The sequence below is a fragment of the Sceloporus occidentalis genome, unplaced genomic scaffold (genome assembly GCF_023333645.1).
Source record: "Sceloporus occidentalis isolate IW3139 unplaced genomic scaffold, rSceOcc1.0.p SCAF_138, whole genome shotgun sequence".
NCBI lineage: Eukaryota > Metazoa > Chordata > Lepidosauria > Squamata > Phrynosomatidae > Sceloporus > Sceloporus occidentalis.
The window spans coordinates 455429-479548 of record NW_028317118.1 but is presented as its reverse complement, the minus strand read 5'-3'; the positions used below and the strand labels follow the sequence as shown (position 1 = coordinate 479548).

General features: G+C 45.1%; 1 protein-coding gene across 10 annotated transcripts in view; it reads right to left on the bottom strand.

The window, feature by feature from the left end:
* The window catches only part of LOC149281123 (nuclear receptor corepressor 2-like), a 254242-nt gene that overhangs the window by 164794 nt on the left and 65328 nt on the right, over positions 1–24120 (bottom strand). For 9 of the 10 annotated variants that reach the window (XM_089499622.1, XM_089499617.1, XM_089499624.1 and 6 more), the window contains exons 2-3: positions 19123–19350; positions 708–835 (exon numbers count right to left, since the gene is read on the bottom strand). In XM_089499622.1, the coding sequence (XP_089355748.1) occupies positions 708–835; positions 19123–19227 (233 nt within the window). In that variant the 5' untranslated portion in view covers positions 19228–19350. Of the gene's footprint in view, positions 1–707; positions 836–19122; positions 19351–24120 lie in introns of those variants that run through there. The other variant, XM_089499627.1, reaches the window with a different exon arrangement.

Here is a 24120-nt window from a genome sequence, read left to right as displayed (position 1 = left end):
GCCTGAGATCTGTCAAAGTGATAATGTCTCTAAGTCAGGTTCAGCCAGCAACAAAGGAGTGAAGAGGCAAACCCCATATTATGCAAGAGACAAACCCTCTATTATTCAATGTCTGCACAATATAGAGGGGACAAAGACAAAGTCAGAACATTGTAGGCCATGCCAGAACACGTGAAGGGTGGACATAACTTTTCTTAAGAGAAAATATATCATAAGCCAATATAGTTTCTTACCTAGTCGACTCAAAATGCATTCTAGGGAAACTAGAAATCTACAGTCAGCCATAGTTTTTTGTGGGTTTTTCGGGCTATGCGGCCATGTTTTAGAAGAGTTTATTCCTGGATCCGCGGGGACTATAATGCTTTAGAGACCTTCCAGCTGCATCAGCAATCCAGCAGCCAATGCAAAACCATAGAGCACTACACCTGTTCCCAGAATCCCTTGTAGTGTCCCAGAGAATACCAGGCATATAGCTCCTGGCTCACATATATCTGTGCCCTCTCTGCAATGCTGCAAGGGATTGTACGGCACAGACAGTATGACTCAAGAGCTCAAGACAATAAAATGCCTCTAGAGGACCCATGTTGCTAAAATGTTTTCTGAAAGATCATCTTGGCCACAGCTCCATCTTTCCAGGTTGTGCAAGAGATGTCTCACAGTCCCATATAGACCTCCACTGCGCACACAGTTGTTCCCATTCTCCTTACCTTTCATTCCCCGGCTGAAACTCCGATAGCAAGGATGGTCTTCTCCGTTGCGGCTGCAAGACAGACCCAGAGGGCAGGTGGGAAGAGTAGTCCCTGGGATGGTGCTGGTATTCTAAGAGCCCCACATCCTGAGATAGGAAAAAAAGAAAGAAGGCTCAGAGAAGTGCTTGTGCTGTGTTTCTTACCTATACCACACTTGGCGGCACAGGACCACTGTAATTTGGGTGGCCGGTACATATTAAAAACATCCCACTTCAACTTTCAATCTCTTCGACAAGAACAGTGGAATCCGACATATGCCCAAGGATATGATTACATAGAAACTCCAGTTGGCCCATCTCCTCACTGTGAACTGTGTTGACAGTTGACTACTGACTGTCTGGTTTCTTTATTTTTTTAGGGGTACTTTATTAGGGTGTTGTGTTGGGAGGGGGATCAATAGGTATTTTATTATGTATGATGTATTTTATATTGTTTTTTAATAATAATAATAATAATTACCCTGCAGCCTGCAATAGTGCACAGTGATCTATTTTGTTGTCAAGGCTATTCTGGACAGCACTGGCTCTGCTAGTTTGGGAAGCAGGGAGAGGATGGCTAATAAGAGCACAAAATCCCCCCTTGTAAACACCCGAAAATTCAATTCTGCCATCCCCTTGGTGGGTATTAAGCCCGTAAAATCTGCCTCTTTCAATAGGAAAAAAACGTGGGTCAGAAAAGATGTGCTATTTGTTAAGTCCCTTTTGCTCTTTCAGCCCCTTCAAAACGAGGGTGGTTCTCCGATGCAGTAATTTAATTAACTAAAAAGCTTTCCGATTGTATGCCACAAAGCTGCCTATTCAACGTCTTGATGCTTCAGCTGCTCCTTATTAGCAGATAAGGTACTTGACCCCGTTGGGAAGATGGGGAGTTTGATCAAAGAGCAAAGAGATCATTATTTAAAGTGCCCACCAAGACCGCATTATAATACCAAGAGGACTTTCGTGAACGCAGGGAAGAAGTGCCCACATTAGATTTATGGCACAAAACACCATCCTGAAAACGAGTCTGACTTTTAAGTTGGGTCTCCATCCAAAAGAGTGGAAATTCCCGTAAAATGATTTGGCAAGCAAGCGTGAGCAAGTAGATCCTGACACAGGCATTTGAGGCACAGCTTATCTTCAAACATATCACACACATACACACAAGCGCAGCCATTTTGCACACATGTCACAAGTCACTGCAAAGAATATAGTTCCACATTGTGCCGATGAGGCTGTATTTTTTATGTGCATGGGTATACGCTTGTCCCTCCATATTTGCTAAGGTTAGGGGCACAAGACCCCCTGTGAAAATGGAAAAACCGCAAATAACCAAACACCATGTTTTTACCTGAGAGGACACTTCTCTAGGAATCTCTAGGTCCTCCAGTGCAACTCTGTGGTCAACGTCTGACAGACACTGGCCACAGAACTGTGCTGGAGGAATGACAAAGGCCTAGTAGAGTATCCTCTCTAGGAATCTCTAGGTCCTCAGTGCAACTTTTAGTTAAAGTTGACCATAGAGTTGCACTGGAGGACCTAGAGATTCCTAGAGAGAACATATTAATCACATCCGTGAATAATCAAAGCCGCAAATATTAAAGCCGCAAATATGGAGGGATGAGTGTACTTGTAAATGTACATATGGTGGAAGGGAAGGGTTTGTCACTGGGATCCCGTTCCCTCTCCTTCACAGTGAGTGAAGGAGAGGCCAGGGACTAAAATAACTCTTTATTTTTCTTGGCATCCCAAGAGAGAAAGTTTAAAAATACCTTTCTTTTCCCCTTTCTCTTGCTTGGTTCTTTCAAAAACAAAACCGGGGGGGGGGGGGGGCAAAGTAACTGTACAACTCTCTTATTAGACAGTTCCCAAACGTTGCACTGTGCTGTTTCCTGATGTTCCAGCCCTAACAGGAAGTGTGCGGCTGGAACGGAACCATTTGCAGCACATGAGGCTGACCCTCCTTTTCCCTTTTTGCGTCTCAAACCAATAAGAACAGGTTGCTGACCTGTAACTGTGGTTTTAAAAGTGGTAATCTGTGAAGTCGCAGATAACAAGATTTTCCTGTACTTCTGCAAACGCTTCAGAACCTTAGCAAAATGAGCCAAAACCGGCAGAAGCTCCACTCTCTTTCCCTGTAATTCTCAGTGCTTTAGTCTCAAATTTATTCCAGATCCTGGTCCACCATTGTACCATTCTAGTACAAGAATAGGAAACCCAGTGGTGAGGAGAGCATGTTTTCTGAATTATCAGATGACCAGATGAAGAACAACATTTACAGGGAAGTAGCTCCAACTCCTCCTCCTTCTCCCCCAGCTTCTTCTTGGTCTTTGAGGCCCAGACATATGGAAGACTGGAAATCTCACCCAAAGAAGATGGATGACATCCCATGAGAACTGAGAACAGCCCTGCCAAAAGATGCATCCTGGTGCAACCGGACGTCTACTCAATAGTGGTGGAGGAAAGTAGATGGTTATGACCAAAGGCCTGCCTTGCATATATCTGGGGATGCTTTGATCTGGATTTCCTGCATGGCAGGGGGTTGGACTGGATGGCCCTTGCGGTCTCTTCCAGCTCTATGATTCTATGGAATAGATACAACTCTCAGGAAAACTGCTGATTGAATTGCTGCCCCTTGTAGAGTGGCATTTGGCAATTGTGCGTAGTGGAAGTTTTGCAAGATGGTAGCTACCACTCATTTAGCCAACTGCCAGGAGCAGATGGGGAGCCCCTTCTTAGTAACACCGTGGTGGCTTTCTACAAAAGTGCAGTTCCTTCAAGGTAGAATGTGAGCACTGGACATATCAGGAGAGTAGTTGTGAAGACAGCTTTTGGAGAAACCTATCTTGTGAGAAATGGAAGGAGGGCAGCACCTCCGGCAAAAAGTACTGTATATACTCATGTATACGTCTAGAAATTCAGGTCAAAACACTGACCCCCAAAAAACTGAGTTGACTTATCCATGGGTCAATGTAAATACTGTATCTAAAAGAAGGAACCATCCCCTGGTGAAAAGCAAGAGTATAGTCTGTCCTGGAACCACTTACCTGCTGTATTCTCTCATCCATCCAGCCTTAAGACTAAGCACATAGATTTATATCTGCTGGGATTTTGCAGGTTCTTTGACCTTGTTTTGCTTTGCTTCATCCTTTAAATCTTTTGCTATGTGCCCTTAAATTTTACCCTCGACCTATCCATGGGTCATAGCAAAAACCATAATTTTGGCCCCAAAACTTGCCCTCGACTGATACATGAGGTCGACTTATAGTCAAGTATATACGGTATGCATAAAAAGCCTGTGAATCGCCTTGCCCTCGCAGAGGACTAAAAGAAAAGGTCAGCGTATAAAGCATACAATTCTCTTTCCTCTTCTAGCAGATGTCATGGTGACCAAGAACATCGGTTTAATGGAAACTAGATCCAAGTGACTGTCCGCCAACGGTTCAAAGGACTCGCATCCCAACAGAGAAAGGATGATAATGGTGCTCCATGATGGTGCAAGACAAAAAACTGGTAGGTAGAGGTTGTACATACCATGGAGAAATCTCTTTGCTTTGGGTAAAGAAAATCACGAGGATGCCGAGGATGGTTTCAAATAAGCAGCAGTTAGGCTGCAAGCCTAGGGAGGGGTGTGAAATTCCTTTATTTTTTCAAGAAGATGAAAAAGCAGAGGAGATGAAAGGAGATAAATTCCTTCAGGTTTGCCCTGAAGGTTGGAAGAAATTCCTTGAAAGTGCTCCATTAATGCTCAGAATTTTAGAACAGACAGCTTCCTGGAAGCTTGCATCGCTTGCAGCATCATTGAAAGGAGGTCTGGTGAGGATAAATCTGACACGCTGTCAATCACAGGGACTGAGCGTCTCGTAGCAAGGATTTCCTTCCTCCAGAATCAATATGTCTGGCTAGATTGGGTGATGTCTGCAAAGCCATAGATTGCTCATCCCTGATTTCAAAGACTGTGCCAAGAATAAAGAGCTCTTAAGGACTGTATGGATGGTCTTTTTGGATCAGAGCAGGGGTCCCTAGAGTCCCTCAGTCTTGTCTCTAAATAGTATATACCTCAATGGGCTACGACTGAAGCTTGGTATATGACAGAACTGAGAATCCTATGACCCTTCGGATATTGTTGGACTGCAACTCTCAGCGTTGGTCATGACTGACAATGCTGCTTATGGCTGCTGGGCATTGCAATCCGACAACATCCAGCCAGCTGCTTGGTTCTGACCCTGGTGGACATACTTCACGAAGTCTGGGAAAGCTTGCTGACGGGGGATTCTGGAAACGGTAGACAAAACTACATTTTCCAAGCGCAGACAATTCAACACGCTTGCTAAAAAGCTGCAGGATTAAGCATCCTGAGACCCTTAGTATGCAAGCCAATGCAATGTAAAGAAGAACTCTGAGCAGGTCCCTCCGCTTTCAGAGTTAACCCATCTTTCTCTGAAGATGCCAGCCACAGATACTGGCGAAAGGTGAGGAATAAACTCTTCTAGAACATGGCCACAGAGCCTGAAAAACCCACAAAAAATTAACCCAGATTGGTTCCAGCATCACAGAGAACTAAGTACCGATTCAGCTCTTAAGCTTTCCTATCTTCAAGACTTCAAGTAGTCTGAATTTTCCTTTTTTTAAAAAAATACACACTTTAAATTCCACCATATGCCCTCAGCTTTATCACACTTGTGAGATCTCGCAGGCAAACGGGAGTTAAACGCGATTTAAATTAAATTCGAATTTAAACAAAACTTGCAAATTCGGGGAGTTTATCACACCAAATTGCTTCCAACGTGAAATAATGTGAAGTTAAACTGCAGTTAAAGCGGAGAAGACTGGCAGCTTTTTACTTTTGGGATGTTCTGAAAGTGAAAAGCTGCCGGTTTTCTCCGCTTTAACTGCGGTTTAACTTCACGTTATTTCATGTTAAATGTGACGTCGTGTGATAAACTTCAGGCACTTTCGGGTTTTCTTCGTGTTAAATCGTGTTTAAATCCCATTTCCCCATGGAATCTCGCTAGTGTGATAAATTCTCTAGAGAGGAAAAGTATATTTAGACTGATTGGAGTGAAGGTACTCTGGTCACCCCAGTTAAAAAACTGTAAAACACATGGTTAAGATTACATTTTCAACTGATCCACTTCATTCTTTCTACTATATCAGCTTAGCCCTACCCACTGAAAGCCAGCTCCTTCACCCAGCCCAGACTCATAAGTGGCATTTCCCAACCCGTTACTCTCCAGATATGTTGGACTACAGCTTCCATCATATTCAGCTTTACAATTTGGAAAGTACCAGGCTAAAGAAGGCTAACATAACGCCTGAACAAACAGTCCAAAATAAAGCTGCTTTGGGTCACTTTGGAGGTATGCTGTTTAAATGCTGCATGCATCCCAAGAGTCCAGAAGCTGCTCCAAAGCTGCGCTCCAGTCCTAAGGACTGGAGCGCAGCTTTGGTACAGCTTCTGGCCTCTTAAGATGTGTGTGTCATTTAAACAGCTTACCTCCAAAGTGACCTGAAGCAGCTTTATTTTGGCCTGTCTGTTCAGGCCCCTAGGGTACTATGTTCCCCAGGGAAAAGGGATTCCACAATGGAAGGAAGCCACACAACCGCCTGCGTACGTGCCCTGCACCAAGGGTACAATCTGGGGAGTGTACTCAGTCCAACTCTGAAGTGCATGCAAGACTTATTTTTAACGGAATAAAAGGTAAAAAAAAAAACACACACAATGCCATTAAAAAAACCAGAAGAAAAGACTAAGGAAATCCACACTATTCTGCGTACTCAGCGCCAGCCTGGCAAAAGAGCAACTTCCTAAAAAACAAACTGCCATCCTTAGAATAAAACCACAGCAACTGCAACAACATGCCCCCGGAAACGTAACATTTGTGGCTGGAATTTTCTGCTATTAATGACCGTATTCCACTGGAATCCTGTCTTCATTTCAAGGACTACAGAGCCGTATGTGATGCTAGACCTACTTTACTTCAACAATGAAACAAAACCATTCAGAAGATTCCAATGGGCCTTGGGCTATAATGCACAGAGACTCTGCTCATGGGTCCATGAACAGGGGAACTGTCCTCAGGACCATGAAAAATAACCAGTCCACTAATGGAGTCATACTGGGATCTTCTTTCTCATCGTCAGGACCATCAGCCACGGTCCCCAAGGCCCATTGTAACTGTTACATGTGCAATTTGTATGACCACACTCTCACCATCATCCCAAACAAAAATGCATTTCTCCAAAGAGTGTGTATGTGCCTTCAAGTTGTCTGTCGACTTATGGCGACCCCATGAATTTTACAGGATTTTATTTAAAAAATAGTAATACTCAGAGGTGGCTTTGCCAGTTCCTGCCCCAATGAGTGCTACTGCGTAAATGTCCTACATGTGTGCTTCCCCCATAGGCAACTGGTTAGTTACTGTGCGCACAGACTACCGAACTCCATAGGCCTTTGGTCTGATCCATCAGAGCTTTTCTTATGTTCCTAATACTTCAGGGCTGCATCAAGGCAACTATCAAATGTTTTCTACCATATATAACTGGATATATGTATTAATCGAGGGCAGGTTTTGGGGCCAAAATTATGGATTTTGATATGACCCGTGGATAAGTCGACTCAGGTTTTTTGGATCAAATTTTGACTAAAATAGTCTAGACTTATGCATGAGTATATACAGTACATGGCAATCCCAGGAGGCAAGGCAAAGGGAAAGAGCATGGTTTCCCAAAGACTGCCCAGTACGTTTCAGAGCAAAGGAGAGATCTGGACCTGCATCTCCCTAGTCTATGTTTACCTTCCCTTGGACTTACAATGTAATGTGACGATGCCACAGGCCAACAGAAAATATTTGAGTGTTAGTTTCTGGATACAGCAACGAAACTGGAGGAAATACTGGAGTAGATGGACCTTTGGCCGCGACTTAAGTTCACACAAATATGTATATGAGTAAGTAGAACAGTTGGTTAACTGTGTAACTGGGATCAATGACTGACCGACATGTTTTTTACATGCAGGTCAAGAGGTGGTGAACATCATCTCTGAAGTCATCTGGAATACTTCATGAACAAAACAAAACAAGGTCTGTTGCAACTCTTTCCCCAAAGTACACATGACTCCCCTTCCTCCTCAAATATCCTGTTTGACCATGAGAACATCCTCAGGATCACGTAAATTCATCCCATGCACATAGCAATATGATGGATGTAACACATTAGCACTTGGAACTCAGTAGTAATGACCTACAGATCGTCAATACACCAACGCACAGTGCAAACGGGAGCGTAAAACATGGGTTCAAAGATCTGAAAAAGGAGCCGGTAGGTAGGCCTAATACCTTAAAGGCACAGGATCCTGTCTCATCTTGGAAGCTAAGCGGGGTCCACCCTGGTTAGATAATAATAATAATAATAATAATAATAATAATAATAATAATAATAATATAATAATAATAAAATTTATTTGTATCCCACCCCTCTGAAAACAATCAGGGCGGCTCTCGGATGGGAGACAGCCAATGAATACCAGGTGCTGTAGGCTGTATTACAGAGGAAGGTATTGACAAAACCGCCTCTGAGCTCTATGAAATTCACGGGGTCACCATAAGTCAGCAGGTGACTTGAAGGCACATACACACAGAAAGGTAATTAAAGGTGTATGTCCACGCTGCTGAAATAAACCAGTTTGACACCACTTGAATTGCCATGACTCTGCCTTATAGGATCTTGGGATTTCTAGTCTGGTGAGGCACCAGAGCTCTCTGACAGACCAGACTGAATACTTCGCCAAACTAACAATTACGGGGTTCCACAGGATGGCACCATGACAGCTACAATGGCGTCAATCTGCTTTATTTCTGCTGTGTGGGAGAGAGCTGAAAGATGAAGAATCAGTGAAGATCAAGTGGCAAAAAAGCATCCCTTTATTTCATTCCCCCCACCTATAGCTCAGTAACACCACTGTTCAGTAACTCCACTGGTTCAGCAGAAAAGACTGACACCTCAGCAAAGAAATGCTGGCACCACCATTTCTAACTTGGTGTGAGCAAACAAGAATCCAAATCAGCCAAAGACCTTCAAAATAATGCATGAGAATGTGAAGTCGGAGGCTTTCAGGGCCGGCATCCATAGTTTTTGAGGGTTTTTTTGGCTATGTTCTAGAAGAGTTTATTCCTGACGTTTCACCTGCATCAATGCAAAGAACTTCAGGGTGGATGTTGGGCATAGCATTACAGTGCTTTTTCCTGGGGGGAAAAATATCCTGACACACACAGCTATACTACAGAGAGGATTAGGGTGAGATGAAAAGGGGGGAAGTGGTCCCCCGAGTTTGTTTTTTTAAAACATTTTTGCTAGCTCTTGGCTCTGCAAGCACATTTGCCGCATGGTCCGTAATAAAAGCCTGTGTCAACATAGGCATGACCTGACTGTTAGCAAGTGGGCGAACCAGAGCCAAGTGACAAAGCGCCAATTTCCATAGGCAGACGTTCCTAGGTTCAATCCATCATCATTCCCCCATTAAAAAGACCAGACAGAAGGTGACACTTTGCATGAGACAGACTGTTCTTTGATGTGTGGGTGGTTGTCTGATTGCTGTGAGGTTTTGTTAGCTTGCTTTGTCTTACTCTAACAGGAGTCATCTTGGTTTTTTGACTTGCCGGGGGGGAAATTTTGTTCACCAAAGGGCATGTTTTATTTACACTTGTCCACTGACAACCTGTGACCAATCTGAGGCTATCTGGTTTTCACTCTTCGTGAACCAAAGGAATAAGGAGACAGGGGGAAGATGCTTCTTCTCCAAACACATGCACAGCATGTGCGTCTCTCATTTTCACTGAGCACCTGGGCAAGATTGGAAATTCTCCTTCCAAACAAGAACCACCAACATCGCTGCCAAAAGAAACGATCAGTCCCCAAGAAGGAAAACCAGTCACACGCTGGGAAAAATGAGGCCCTACAGCAGGCATCGGCAACGTGCGGCCCGCGGGCCGGATCCGGCCCGCGAAGCCTCTAGGCCTGGCCCGCGCTCGCCCCTGCCGCCGATTGCGCCGCCGATTGGCGCCGCTCCGGCCGCCATTTTCTTTTTCAAAATGGCGGCGCCCCTCTAGGAGGCCCGGGGCGCTTGCTGCAGCACTGTTCCAGGGCTGCAGGGCCGCGCCAGCCCTCCGAATGGGCTCCGCCCTCCTCCCTTCTCTCTCTGCCCTTCGCCCTCCTGGCTCCGTTTTCCTAGCTCTGCCCTCCTCTCTCCGCCTCCCTCTATGAATAGAAGAGTGTGGAGGGGAGGGAAAGGAGGAGGCGGCAGAGAAAAGGAAAGCGAAAGTAAGAGAGCCAGCCAGCCAGCCAGCCGGAGCGAGCCACTGAAGAGGTTGGTTGGTGCATGTATTTTCCTCTGCTTGGTGACTGTGATTTACTCTCCCTTGGTATCTTTGCAACCCCCCATGCCCCTTTGGGCATGCTTTGATTCTGATTTCCTGCATGGCAGGGGGTTGGACTGGATGGCCCTTGAGGTCTCTTCCAACTCTATGATTCTATGTTCCTCCTATGCTTTGTGACTCCCTTACTATCTTTGCAAAAAAAACCCTCCCATGCTCCTTTGGGGATGCTTTGATTCTGATTTCCTGCATGGCGGGGGGGTTGGACTGGATGGCCCTTGGGGTCTCTTCCAACTCTATGATTCTATGTTCCTCCTATGCTTTGTGACTCCCTTACTATCTTTGCAAAAAAAAAAACCCTCCCATGCTCCTTTGGGGATGCTTTGATTCTGATTTCCTGCATGGCAGGGGGTTGGACTGGATGGCCCTTGGGGTCTCTTCCAACTCTATGATTCTATGTTCCTCCTATGCTTTCTGACTCCCTTACTATCTTTGCAAAAAAAACCCTCCCATGCTCCTTTGGGCATGCTTTGATTCTGATTTCCTGCATGGCGGGGGGTTGGACTGGATGGCCCTTGGGGTCTCTTCCAACTCTATGATTCTATGAGGAGAGAGGGAGAGAGAGAAAGGGTGGGAGGGTGGGAGTGAGAGGGAGGGAGGAAGGGAGAGAAAGAGAGGGAAGAGAGAGAGAGAACCACAGCCACTGAGCCAGGTGAGAGGTTTGTTCATTGGGGGAGGGGGGTTATACTACCTGTGCCTTTGTGTTTTGAGACAGTGGCATGCATTTTTTGCTGTTTTGTGGCCTTGCCTAGTAGCTTCCATCCTTGCAAATACTGCTATTATTATTGTTGTTATCCCTTGGTATTGTCTTTGCAAGATCCCCCCACATGGACTTGCTTGCACATTTCTGGGTTCAGACAGTGGCATGCATTTTTTGCTGTTTTGTGGCCTTGCCTAGTAGCTTCCATCCTTGCAAATACTGCTATTATTGTTGTTGTTATCCCTTGGTATTGTCTTTGCAAGATCCCCCCACATGGACTTGCTTGCACATTTCTGGGTTCAGACAGTGGCATGCATTTTTTGCTGTTTTGTGGCCTTGCCTAGTAGCTTCCATCCTTGCAAATACTGCTATTATTATTGTTGTTATCCCTTGGTATTGTCTTTGCAAGATCTCCCCACATGGACTTGCTTGCACATTTCTGGGTTCAGACAGTGGCATGCATTTTTTGCTGTTTTGTGGCCTTGCCTAGTCGCTTCTTGCAAATATTGTTATTATTATGCGGCTCCGCCCCCGGAGGGTGGAAACTCCACCCCTGACATGTGGCCCTGCCTCCAGATAGTGGAAGCTCCGCCCTGGCATGCAGCTCCGCCCCACAGGGTGGAAGCTCCACCCCCGTGTACAGCTCCGCCCCCGGAGGGTGGAAGCTCCACCCCCCGGCTTCGGCCCCCCAGTTGTCTGAGGGACAGCAACCCGGCCCCCGGCTCAAAAAGGTTGCCTACCCCTGCCCTACAGTGTCACCCCTGCTTTCCTACCATATATACTCGACTATATGTCAACCTCATGTATAAGTCGAGGGCAAATTTTGGGTCTGATGTTACGGATTTTGATTTGACCCATGAATAAGTCGAGGGTAAAACTCAGGGGCACATAGCAAAGGATCTAAAGGACGAAGCAAAGCAAAGCAATGTCAAAGTACGTACAAAATTCCAGCAGACATAGCTCTTCGTGCTCACTCCTAAGGCTGGATGGATGAGAGGGGATTGGTGCTTCCAGGACAGATTATACTCTTGCCTTTCACCAGGGGATGGTTCCTTCTTTTAAATAAGAGTTAAGATACAATACCTATACTGACCTGTGATTAGTCGACTCAGGTTTTTTGGATCAATTTTTGACCTAAATTTCTAGACTTATACATGAGTACATATAGTAGTTCTCCCTGCCGTTGCTCAAAGCTGGCCGATTGTTTTATTTTACTTTCAAGATGCAAGGGGAAAAGGAAAGCTTTCCCAGAACAATGCCGGGAAGAGTACCAGGCCCCTGGCCTCCAAGAGCAAGAATGCTTTGTTCCAAAAACTGTGGGCGATGATGCAGCTCCTGGCTGCAAGGCGGGGTTGAGCAACAACAATCATTTCAATTCCACAGCCTGGAAAGCACCTGCACCTTCTAATCCTATCCCTCAAAGAACTTGAGACTCAGCCCTGATTTTGGTGGGAGAGTAATTTCATTTTAGTGGATATTCACCAGTGGAACTTAAAATCATCCTTGACTTTAAGTTAAGGGAGAGCGTGCAGCTGATCAGTCGGCATCATTCGCCAGCTTTCTTTGTGCATTTTGCGCCCGACAAGAATCATGGGCAGCTCATTAACTCCAGAAAGTAATTTTAAAAACTACTACTGTCTTGTGAAGTCGACGGCTTTCATGGCCGGCATCCATAGTTTTTTGTGGGTTTTTCGGGCTATCCGGCCATGTTCTAGAAGAGTTTATTCCTGACGTTTCACCAGCATCTGTGGCTGGCATCTTCAGAGAATGCTGGCATGGAAGAGATTGGGGTATATATATGCTGTGTGATTCCACTCTCTTCCATGCCAGCATTCTCTGAAGATGCCAGCCACAGATGCTGGTGAAACGTCAGGAATAAACTCTTCTAGAACATGGCCACAGAGCACGAAAAGCCCACAAAAAAACTACTACTGCCTTGTCCAGGAATAGTTCATACAAAGCCCAACTTTGACCAAGTGCTTATTCTCCTAATCCGATACCTTCTGCTCGCGCAGAACTCTGTAAATATAAGCTTATCTTACTGGAGAAGCCTCCTTTCTCTTTGTTATCTATCTCTTGTTAGCTTGCCCCTGGTCCTGATCATGTTCAGCACCCCCAGACTCCGGAAGACAGGGCACAACCACACTTCTCAGTTCAAAAGGAGATAACCAAGGCTGAAGAGAGTCATTACAAGATCAGGCCATGCAGTATGTCCACACATTGTTTATTCACATGGATGGTCCACCCCACCTCACCCAGTTGCAACTGGTGGTAGTTTCAAGAGTGGCCCTGAGGTGGTTCGTGGTGCCAGCATTTATTTTTATTTATTTTTTTACATTTTTAATGCCACCTCTCTCCCAGAAAGGGACCCAAGGCAGTTCACTTTGAGGGGTATTCTTTCAGGATAGGGGTGGCTACCTCAGCAGCTGTCTATGGCCTCTCTGCAGATCAGACCAAGAAGCTGAGCAGGTGGAAATCTAGGCCGTATGCGGGATGCATTCAACCTGACTTGGATTTGAGCAGTGTGTAAGACCACTTTCTCCACTTACAGGAGAGCACTGTGAACAGAAGCAGAGGAAGAGAGCTAAGAAAGGGCATGCAAAGGCATGGATGCATGAGAAGGAGAGCTGCCGAAGACACTTGAGACTAAAGGGAAACTCTTTAAGGTCCCAGGTACAGATGGCCTTTAGCATCACCTAGGAATTTCTGCATGCAAACCATGTTCTCCACCACTGAACTTTGGTCCCTCTGCAAAAGCAGAGAGGCTGCATACAACCCCCAAAATTTGTTTTGTGGTCCTCAATTCCCCCAGTCCTCCCTTTTTTACACACACAGCTGAACTGTCTCTCCTGAAAAACTCCAAAACAGCAATTTGCCATTTAAATAGGTTGCAGTTTCCCTTTCTGTAACAATTAAAAATTTGGCTTAAAAAAAAAGAACGGCCATGGACTTCCAGCTATTTCTACTTTTCCTTGTTTTTTTATCAGTCTGTGTGGCCCACAGAGGGCTCTGGGACAGAAAACCGGTGCCCAAATCTGCCACAAATGCCCACCCCTGTCCTCAACTAGGTAAGAACAAATACAGCAGAAGTTCAGTTGCAAGTCCATTTGCAAAAATAAGGCCATATTATGTCAGGGAAGTTCATTTCCCTGCATGTTTCTCATTAGCACGCAAGCCATTTGCAATGGGAAAGTTTATCATGTAGCACCCAAGCAATAGGATCTGTGACAAACAAATAGGTACAATGCCAACACTGCTCTCTGTGAATCATTTATGGCAGCGCTGAGTAAATGGAGCCAGGGCATGCTAGGGTATAGTTCCAAAGGGGTATAGCTACAAAGAGTAAGAGGCCATAGTATCATGGTGGGTGGAGGGGGGCACACCACTTAATACTGAAGACACAGAATTCAAAGATATAGTCGTGTCAGTCTGTAGAATCGGTACGTAGAGAGACCTTGGAGCACCTTTGAGACTCATTGAAAGAAAGAAACTGGCAGCATGAGTTTTTGTAGACTTCAGTCTACTTCGAAAGCTCATGCTGAAGACACAGTTAAGCCCACGAAGACAAATTTCTGAATTTTGGGGAAATCAAGGTTCTTGGACTACACCGTTTAAGGCAGGCAAGGCTTTCCACTGGAAATTACCTCCAGATGTTTTGCTACTGGTGTGGCTCGCCAGAGAGGGGTGCTGTTTGCCTACTGTATGCACTACCATGGTGGACAGACATAAGGCAGTACTGCAACTACCATTTAGCCAAGGATCAGGTGATCCAGAAGAGCAAACTGGACCTATAGCACTGCTACTTCTTGTATAGTTTCCCAATCTGAGCAACTTGCCACTATAACACAAGTTGAGCTCTCAGATTCCTGCTTACCTACTTGGTCTGGTAGGTTGGCCGCCCTCCAAGCTAACTTGGACTAACCCAGATACTCCAAAACTGAAATCACTAAGGGCTGGCTGTTGAATCCCCAGTCCAAATAAAACATTTAAAGGCATTCCATTTTGCTAGGCCTTTGGGGAAAATGGGTTCCAGAATCAGTACTAATAACTTTCCATGTGGACTTGTTGCTATTCTTTGGGCCCGGAAAGACAGGCCAAAATAAAGCTGCTTTGCGTCACTTTTGAGGTATGCTGTTTAAAAGACACATGCATCTTAAGAGGCCAGAAGCTGCGCCAAAGCTGTGCTTTAGTCCTTGGGACTGGAGAGTGGCTTTGGTGTGGCTTCCGTCCTCTTAGGACTCATGTAGCATTTAAACAGCATACCTCCAAAGTGACCCAAAGCAGCTTTATTTTGGCCTGTCTGTTCAGGCCCTTTATCACTTCAGTGACCTCTACTAACAGAGATATTAGAAGCTCAATCTCTCCAGGGTGCCACCAGCATCCTGCAAAGTCCTACTTACTCTGCGTATTTCTGGACCTTTCCCTGTCCTTCATTTCAGGTTCTAATAATGTCACTTCTGAGTTCCAAAGACAACTTTCTAGACTAGTCTTCCCCATCTGGCTCCCTCCGTATGTGTCGAAATGACAAGTCCCAGGCGACATGGGAGTTGTAGCCAAACATATTTCAAGGGAGCCAGGTTCAGGGAAGACGGATCTAGACCTACAGACATCTAGCTTGATGTACCTTTGTGAGAAGAAAAGCACTCATTCCCAAGTCGCTTCATTTCATTGCAGTTCCACCATACTTTCTGGTCAAAGAAGATCACACAGCTCAGAGTGACAGAATAGCTAGCCCTAGGTTCTTATCAACAAAGCACAGAATGTGAAGTTGAAGGCTTTCATGGCTGGCATCCATAGTTTTTTGTGGGTTTTTCGGGCTATGTGGCCATGTTCTAGAAGAGTTTATTACTGACGTTTCGCCAGCATCTGTGGCTGGCGTCTTCAGAGAAGAGAGTGGGGTATATATACACTGTGTGACCTCACTCTCTTCCATGCCAGCATTCTCTGAAGATGCCAGCCACAGATGCTGGAGAAATATCAGGAACAAACTCTTCTAGAACATGGCCACAGAGGTGGAAAAACCCACAAATAACTAAAGCACAGAATCAGTCCGAGGCAAACTGGGAAGTGCAGCTTCAAACAACAGGCACTAAAACTTAAAGATGCTCAAGATTTGACTGGCAGAGTGCCATCAGACAGGGTGAAACAACCGCCTCCAGCAGCAGATGCTAATAGCTGGTGACACCCTTCCGGTTTTCCTTCATTGCCCCTAACATTTCTCACCGTTGGAAAACAGAGCTTTGTATGCCACAAGGCCTGTTCTTCCCCACACAAACTAGATTGTTGACCCCAAATACTGTGGAAGAAACTCTTCTATTGCTAATGCTGAAGGAAAACGTTATTTGCCAGTCTAGCTGGCTTCTGTGTGTGGAATGAGACCTTTGCTTCAGAGAGCAAAACATCTTGCGCTGGCACATTTGAACATTTGAAGCCAAGACTGGGAGAGGAATTGGGGAGGGTCTTATAGACTACTCCAATAAAGGCTTGTTTCTGGTGGAGTTACCATTAGTTATCTCTTGCCATTCACAGCTTTGGGGACCTTCCAAAAAAACAAAGAGCTCCTGGCGCTTAAATTTCCAAACAAATGGAAAGGAGAAGTTATTGATGGAGAGGTCACCTCGACCCACAGCCGCCTGCTCTAGCCTCTTACAAACAAGAGATGCACGTTGCAGATTCAAGGTGAAAGGACCTGGAGGGCCTTTGTAATCAAAGCTGCTGTTTCTGATAAGGGCCAGCAGTGTAATCCAGGTTGGATTACTCATTTGGCGCATATCAGCATGGATGCAACAAGCGGCTCGAGAGACAACAGCAGCTCCATTGTTACAACTACCTTGTCCTTGCCATTAATCTCCAAAGCTGCTGAGTTGGGGGTTTGTCTCTCCTGCTATCAGTCAGGTCAGGTAAGGACCAAATCACATGTGGCCTCTGTTTCTGGCATATGCGGGCTCCTGAGGACACCTTCATTTCATAGACCAATGTGTGCAATGTTTGAAACAAGGGATAAACTGGGGAGACGTGATTATATTCACAAGCCCCACTTCCTAGATCTCAGAGACATTACACAAAATCGTTTTTTGTGGGTTTTTCGGGCAATGTGTCCATGTTCTAGAAGAGGTTATTCCTGATGTTTCGCCAGCATCTGTGGCTGGCATCTTCAACTTCACATTACACAAAATCATTGCCCGCCCTGTAGCATTGCAAGCAAATTTCAGAAGGCGACTCCTTTGGACTACAGTGCCCAGAATGCTCCAGCTGGCATGGTCAATGGACACGCTTGCTAGGAAATTCTGAAAGTAGTGCTCCCTGAAAGTACTGTTTTCCTAGCTCAGCCTCCAAAGCTCAGCTTGGTGGGGGGCATGGATCACAACGCAAAAGGGAATCTCAGCAAATCCAGCCTGAGGTTAAGTGGCACTCTGGGCAAGGAGTGCCTTTGCTCCTGCTCTCATGGTCGCAGGGCTGTCCACACAAGATGTGGATCAGGTGTGATGTTGGGAGTCCTTCTACCATCATAGAATCATAGAGTTGGAAGAGACCACAAGGGCCTTCCAGTCCAACCCCCTGCCATGCAGGAACTCACAATCAAAGCATTCCCATTGACAGATGGCCGTCCGGCCTCTGTTTAAAAACCTCCAAAGTAGAAGACTCCACTACACTCCGAAGGAGTGTATTCCACTGTCGAACAGCCCTTACTGTCAGGAAGTTCCTCCTAATGTTGAGGTGGAATCTCTTTTCCTGGAGCTTGCATCCATTGCTCCGGGTCCTATTCTCTGGAGCAGCAGAAAACAAGCTTGCTCCCTCCTCAATATGACACCCCTTCAAATACTTAAACAAGGCTATCATATCACCTCTTAAACGCCTCTTCTCCAAGCTAAACATACCCAGCTCCCTAAGTCTCTCCTCATAGGGCTTTATGGTTTCCCAGACCTGCAAGGAGTTGCATGCATATAGAAAGCTGGATGCCACACATATGGCAAATTCTTGCCTGCAGCTCATCTTTGTGCGGGGATCAAGGAGCATCATAAATGAGCTTTGATACCTATTTTTCCTTACAAGTGGAAAAGGGAATAGGGATCAGGTTGGGCTTCCCACCCCCTTTTTGGCAGAGCTTCTTTTGGGGGCTCAGTTTCACGAGTTCTTTCTGTTAAGGTCTGGTGCTGGCTTCCTACTGTTCATTCCAGTAGGAGGAATACCCCCCTTAAGGCCAGGGAGCCCTCACACCACTCTTGTGTCTTTCCCGGTGTTAACTGCCACTAAGTGGCACCTTGCCCAGAAATCCGAGGTGGCACTTCTTAAGTCGACAGGCAACCTGAACACACATGCAAACCTACTTGCTATTGAACTTTTTCTGTGCCCAGAACAGGCTGCTAGCTCTGCCACAAAATCCATCCGTCGAGTCTTCTCTCCTCCTTTTCTGCAACTGGAGTGATGTGCCCTGGGTCCACTGTAAGATTTTCTCTGGCCATGCCTGGCTCAGACTCCCAGCACTTGGACTACCTGCCTGACTAACAAGCAAGTCCCTCTCTTCCAGCCTGCCACAAATACCTTTTGCAACCACCGTCTATTTGGCCAAAGGGGTAAAAAGAAGTCCTTTAACCTGTGCATTACCAGAAGGAATGTATGGCAATGTTTCCAACAACTGCCTAAGACTCAAATCAGCATCTGTTCTGGTAGAATTCAAAGCTATCGCCGTGTTAGTCTGTGGAATCAGTATGTAGAGAGATCTTGCGGCACCTTTGAGTCTCACTGAAAAAAAAAGTTGGCAGCATGAGCTTTTGTAGACTTCAGTCTACTTCCTCAGATGCCATTAAATGCATCCGAGGAAGTAGACCAAAGTCTATGAAAGCTCATGCTGCCAACTTCTTTCTTTCAGCACCTTTTAGAAACACCACATGGGTTTTTGTGTGTGCAAATTGGCTCTCTTTTTTTTAGCCAAAACATGCCGCTTTGTGCGAAAACGCCCACATTTCTAGAAACAGTGGGGAGGTTGCACAAAACACACACACGCATACTATTTTCATGCAAAACAACTTACATGCACTTCTGCACAGAGTTTCCCACTGCTAAAAACTGTTCAAGATGTGTGAATACTAGGCACAAACGGCAGAGGAATATTTGGGTCAGGGAGGAAAGTGGAGAAAATATTCATCCTCACGTGTGAAGATGAAATCATCCAATATTGACATTCCTACCCCAGAGTACGATAAAGTTAATCTCGCTGATACAACCGGCGAGAACCGATGGAAGAGAGTAGAAAGCACACTTACCATATGCGACTGACTTATTGTCATTGGGTAGGACATGGCGTGCGGAGGATACCGGGGTTCACTTCCTCGCCAACTCTGGGCCACGGGTTGAGTAGATCCAGACATTGTAAAAGGAATCCAGAAGGTCTCGTTTTCTTTCTTTTAAATCCCCGGAATCTGTTAGGCGAGGTATTATAGAGTCCTAGAGTTTCTTCTCATTATGAATGTGTTGCTTGCTTCATGCTGTGCCTGCAAGGTAAATGAAGGAAAGAGAGAGTTAGAGATGAGTCGAAGGCAATGCGGAGAGGCATCTGTATCTCAGTGGTATGCAGAAAGTCTCAAGTTCAATTCCTGGCAACTTCGAGCAGAAATATCCCTCTCTGGAAGTAACACTAAGTGTGAAGTCTGTGGATAATGGGAGGTGTAGTCCTAACGCATTAAAAGGGTGCTGGGTTAGGGAACTAGACAGACCAATGGTCAGACTCATTAGAAGCCAGTCTCCTATGTTGTATTGGTCACGTTAAACCTACAAGTAGGTAAGCCATATACATATATCAAATTAAACTTACACAAGGAGGTAAGCCACACACACACACACACACACACACACACACACACACACACATATATAAACTCCGGCATTACAGATCTGTACATTTCAGGCCATTCCAGACTTCTGTTGCTTTTACATTGCTATGATGGTGAAATAAACATTCGTGCAGCATCTGCACTGCAGAAATCGGGTTCGACACCATTTTCACTGCCAAGCCTCAATGCTATGGGATTCTGGGAACTGTCATTTGTCGGGGCACGGGGTTGGCATCAGTAACTTTTCCAAGCTCCCCTGTTTTGATAGGCCTTCCCCCCCCCCCACCTTCTCAAATGTGTCTGATCTGCTTTTAAACCCGACTGAAGCCTTTGCATCTCGTCGCAGAAAATTCCCGCAATTCATCACATGTTGCAAAAAACAGCCTTTCCCTTTTTTTGCCTATCCTGAATCCACTAACCATCAATTCAATTGAGTGAAAGAGGGAGAATAGGCTTCGAACTCTCGGTGCCATGCCTCATTTTCTAATCGACATTGCATCTAATCACACTTTGGGTTGAAACAAACATTTCCCAACTCCCATCCTCAATGTTTTAGACTGCCTTTCCCACCAGCCCCAGTCAATGTAACTATCCGTCAAGGAGTTGTAGTCCAAACCTTCTAGACCAGGGATAAGAAGATTGGGTTCTAGACCAGGGATAGGAAGAATGCCATTGTTATTGTTCTTGCTATATAACATTAGAATAGTGTTATTAAAGCATAAATAGCCCTCTTGTGATAATCTCCACTGTCGGGACATTCCTCCTAATGGAATCTTTTTTCCTGGAGTTTGAATCCATTGCTCTAGGTCCTATTATTCTCTGGAGTTGCAGAAAAGAAAATTGCTCCATCCTCAATATGACGTCGCGCCAAACATTTAAACAGAACTATCATATCACCTCTTAACCTTCTCTTCTCTGAGCTAAATATACAACAAACTACCATTCCCAGAATTTCATAGCACTGAGCCATGGCAGGGAAGGTGGGGTTAAATCAGATTATTTCTGCAGTGTGGATGCAGCCTATATTTCACACCCACCAAAACCACTACATAGAAGTCAGCTATTCACTGCAAAACCTCCCCCTTCTCCTTTTTTCTTGGCAGGACAGAGGGGCTATGATGCATTTTCGGCCTTGATTTCAAAGTCGGCTGTTTGATCTTGTGGAATGTTATGTTGACAAAGGAAATGTCCTTGGAAAGTCAGGTGTGCGCGCATGAATAACTAAAGCACCAGGAATTGCATTTGGAACTGTGTCCAAGAAAAAAGCAGCCGCAATATAAACTGGAGGGCAATTTTAGACAAGGTTTTTTGGGGGGCAGGGGGTTTCTGGGTTGGCACAAGAGGCTTGAGCCACGGCACAGAATGTATTTTCTCAATGTGCAACCACAGCCTCAAGCCGATGCCATAATTTAAAGCACAGCACAGAGATGAAAAGTTAAAAACAAATGCCATAACGGCATGCCCACATTTCCAGCACTATAAACGCCACTTGGGATAAAAAAGAAAGGGAGGAGGGAGGAGGTACAAAGCGTAGCCGCTACCTTATTAAGCATTTCTACATTATGTCATTGTTGTTGTTAACTCATGGTGACCCTGTGGATGAGACATCTCCAAGACTCCCTATCCTCCACTGCCCTGCTCAGATCCTCCAAATCCATGCTCATGACCTCTCTGTTTGGGCCTATTCATCCGGCATGTGGTCTTCCTCTCTTTCTGCTGCCTTCTACCTTTCCTAGCATTTATTGTCTTTTCCATGAATCATGCCTTCTCACGATGTGGCCAAACTACGACAACCTAAACATTATAATTTTGGCTTTCAGGGAGATTTCAGGCTTGATCTGTGCTAGGACCCATTTGTTCGTCTTTTTGGCTGTCCACAGTATCCTTAGCATCACGTCTCAGAAGAATTTATTTTCTTCTTATCCGCTTTCTTCACTGTCCAGCTCTCACATCCGTACCTGGGAATAAGGAATGCAATGGCATACACGACTGCACAATTACACCCATCCCTCCATATTCGTGGCTTTGATACTGACGGCTTTGATTATTCACCTATTTGATTAATACGTTCCCTCTAGGAATCTCTAGGTCCTCCAGTGCAACTCTATGGTCAACTTTAACTAAAAGTTGCCCTGAAAGGCCTAGAGATTCCTAGAGAGGATACTCTACTAGGCTTTTGTAGTTCTATGATCAGTGTCTGTTGGATGCTGACCACAGAGTTGTACTGGAGGACCTAGCGATTCCTAGAGAGGTGTCTTCTCAGTTAAAAATATGTTGTTTTTGTTATTTGCATTTTCCCCATATTCATGGGGGTCTTATGCCCCTAACCCTAGCAAATATGGAGGGACAATTGTATATAATTGTACTGAACCCACATTACACATAAGATGGAATGAAAACAAAAGGCATGTCTCATTTTAATCCTTATGTAGGGATCATCGACTAGCAGTCCCAGGGCCAAATCCAGATTCCAGAGTCCTACCAGCTTTCCACACTCATCTCTGCACCCGTAGTCAGCAAGAAAGGTGTGCTTGCAGGGAACTGCGGTTGTAGCAACAAGGTGCCACCAGGCGCTATACCTTCCTCATACTGATTGCTTGTCAAAAACTTTGGATGTTGTTCTCTTCCTTCAGAAAATAGCACACCATCAAACAACTCAGTGGATTTGCAAAAGCTTTCAACCTGCAGGAAGTTCTTTTGACATCATGTTGTTTGTCAAGAGACCACCGAAACATTATTTATTCATTGCAGTTGTACCACATCTTTCTTTCACCTCCCAGGCAGTGTCACATCCATTCACTGACTACAGCCAGACCTGTTTGGCTTCGGCAAGGCAGTTGCATCATCTGTATCCTTCAGGCTATTGGACTTCAGTGAGGCATGCAAGAAAGTGCTGCAGCATGTATCTTCACCGACTAATAGGGATCTCCTGGTTCCAAGATCCAGTCAGCCAACTAACCATGCCACCTCTTCCTGGATACAATGAGCCAGAAGTCTTCAAACTCTAATCTGTAGACTACTACGGGTCCATAAGAATCTTTCAAGATGCAGGTCAACTGAGAATATTTGTACTCGCTTGCACTCTGACTTTATCCATTTATTCTGCTGACGATCAGGACCAGATCACTAAATACGATCAGGACCAGATCACTAAACCCTTGGGGTTTATGACTTTCCTGTATAATACATTAGCCCCAGTGTTGCTTCTTCACTAAGTAATTTCTCATTATAAAGGAGCCTTCTCAGCAGCCTGGAATCGGACTTCTATTTTTCATAACATGGTGCCATTTTGGTCAGTTATATCAACAATGGAAAAAAATGTTATTAAAAGATGTGCTGATTTTTACAACAAAAAGATATTTAAGTGACCACAAGCATACATAAAAGGTTGAAGAACTGCCGTAAATGACTGAAGTAGGGTGTTTCATTGCATCATTTCATTTTACTTTTCCGGCTGACTTTCAAACTTTCATGGATATTGAGCATATTTATTTGAAGTCGAAGGCTTTCATGGCCAGCAGCCATAGTTTTTTGTGGTTCTTTTGGGCTATGTGACCATGTTCTAGAAGAGTTTATTCCTGATGTTTCACCGGCATCTGTGGCTGGCATCTTTAGAGAAGATGCATCTTCAGTTTCTCTGAAGATGCCAGCCACAGATGCTGGCAAAACGTCCGGAACAAACTCTTCTAGAACATGGCCACATAGCCCAAAAAAACCACAGAAAACTATGGATGCTGGCCACGAAAGCCTTCAACTTCATGTTGTTCAGGCATTCATTGTTCAAGAAATTCCTTTGCTACAAAAAGCAAGGGCAGAAAAGTTGGACTGAGCGAAAAATGCCCAGTCAAGTGACTCTTTGGATTTAGGTAAGGAGTGACTAGAAAGAAAAATACTATGAATACCAATATCCACAGAAGAAACCTAGCAGAGGAAGGAGGGGATGGAGCCAGCAAAACACTATGCCAAAGCAGACTAATGAGTTTACCATACAGAAGAGATTAATATCCAAAGAGATGCTTCCTAACTGATCGGCATTCATCACATACATTAAGCCCAAGCCGCAAGAACTTCATTGCTCCAACAGCCCATTATATGCTCCCATTTGCAGGTCCCTTGTGCTCGCGTATTAGGATAAACAATGCTTTTATCATTTTCCTTCAGTTTTAAGCACTTGTATCTCTTGCAGAAATGCAATACTTCTTTGAGTCATCCTCCCTCCGTACCCCTCTCCCGGCTGCCGCCCTTTGCTAATGCACAGAAATTGTACTGCTGGGAGAAGCAATCTCTGATGCTGTTGGAATGTCACATAAGCCGCCTGCAAGAAGAGACTCCTTTGTCAAACATAATTGCTCGGATCACAAAACAATATTTTTTAATGACTGAGCATCCCGAGTAAAAGCTGCAAAACGCATGCCTAGATTGCTTTGAACC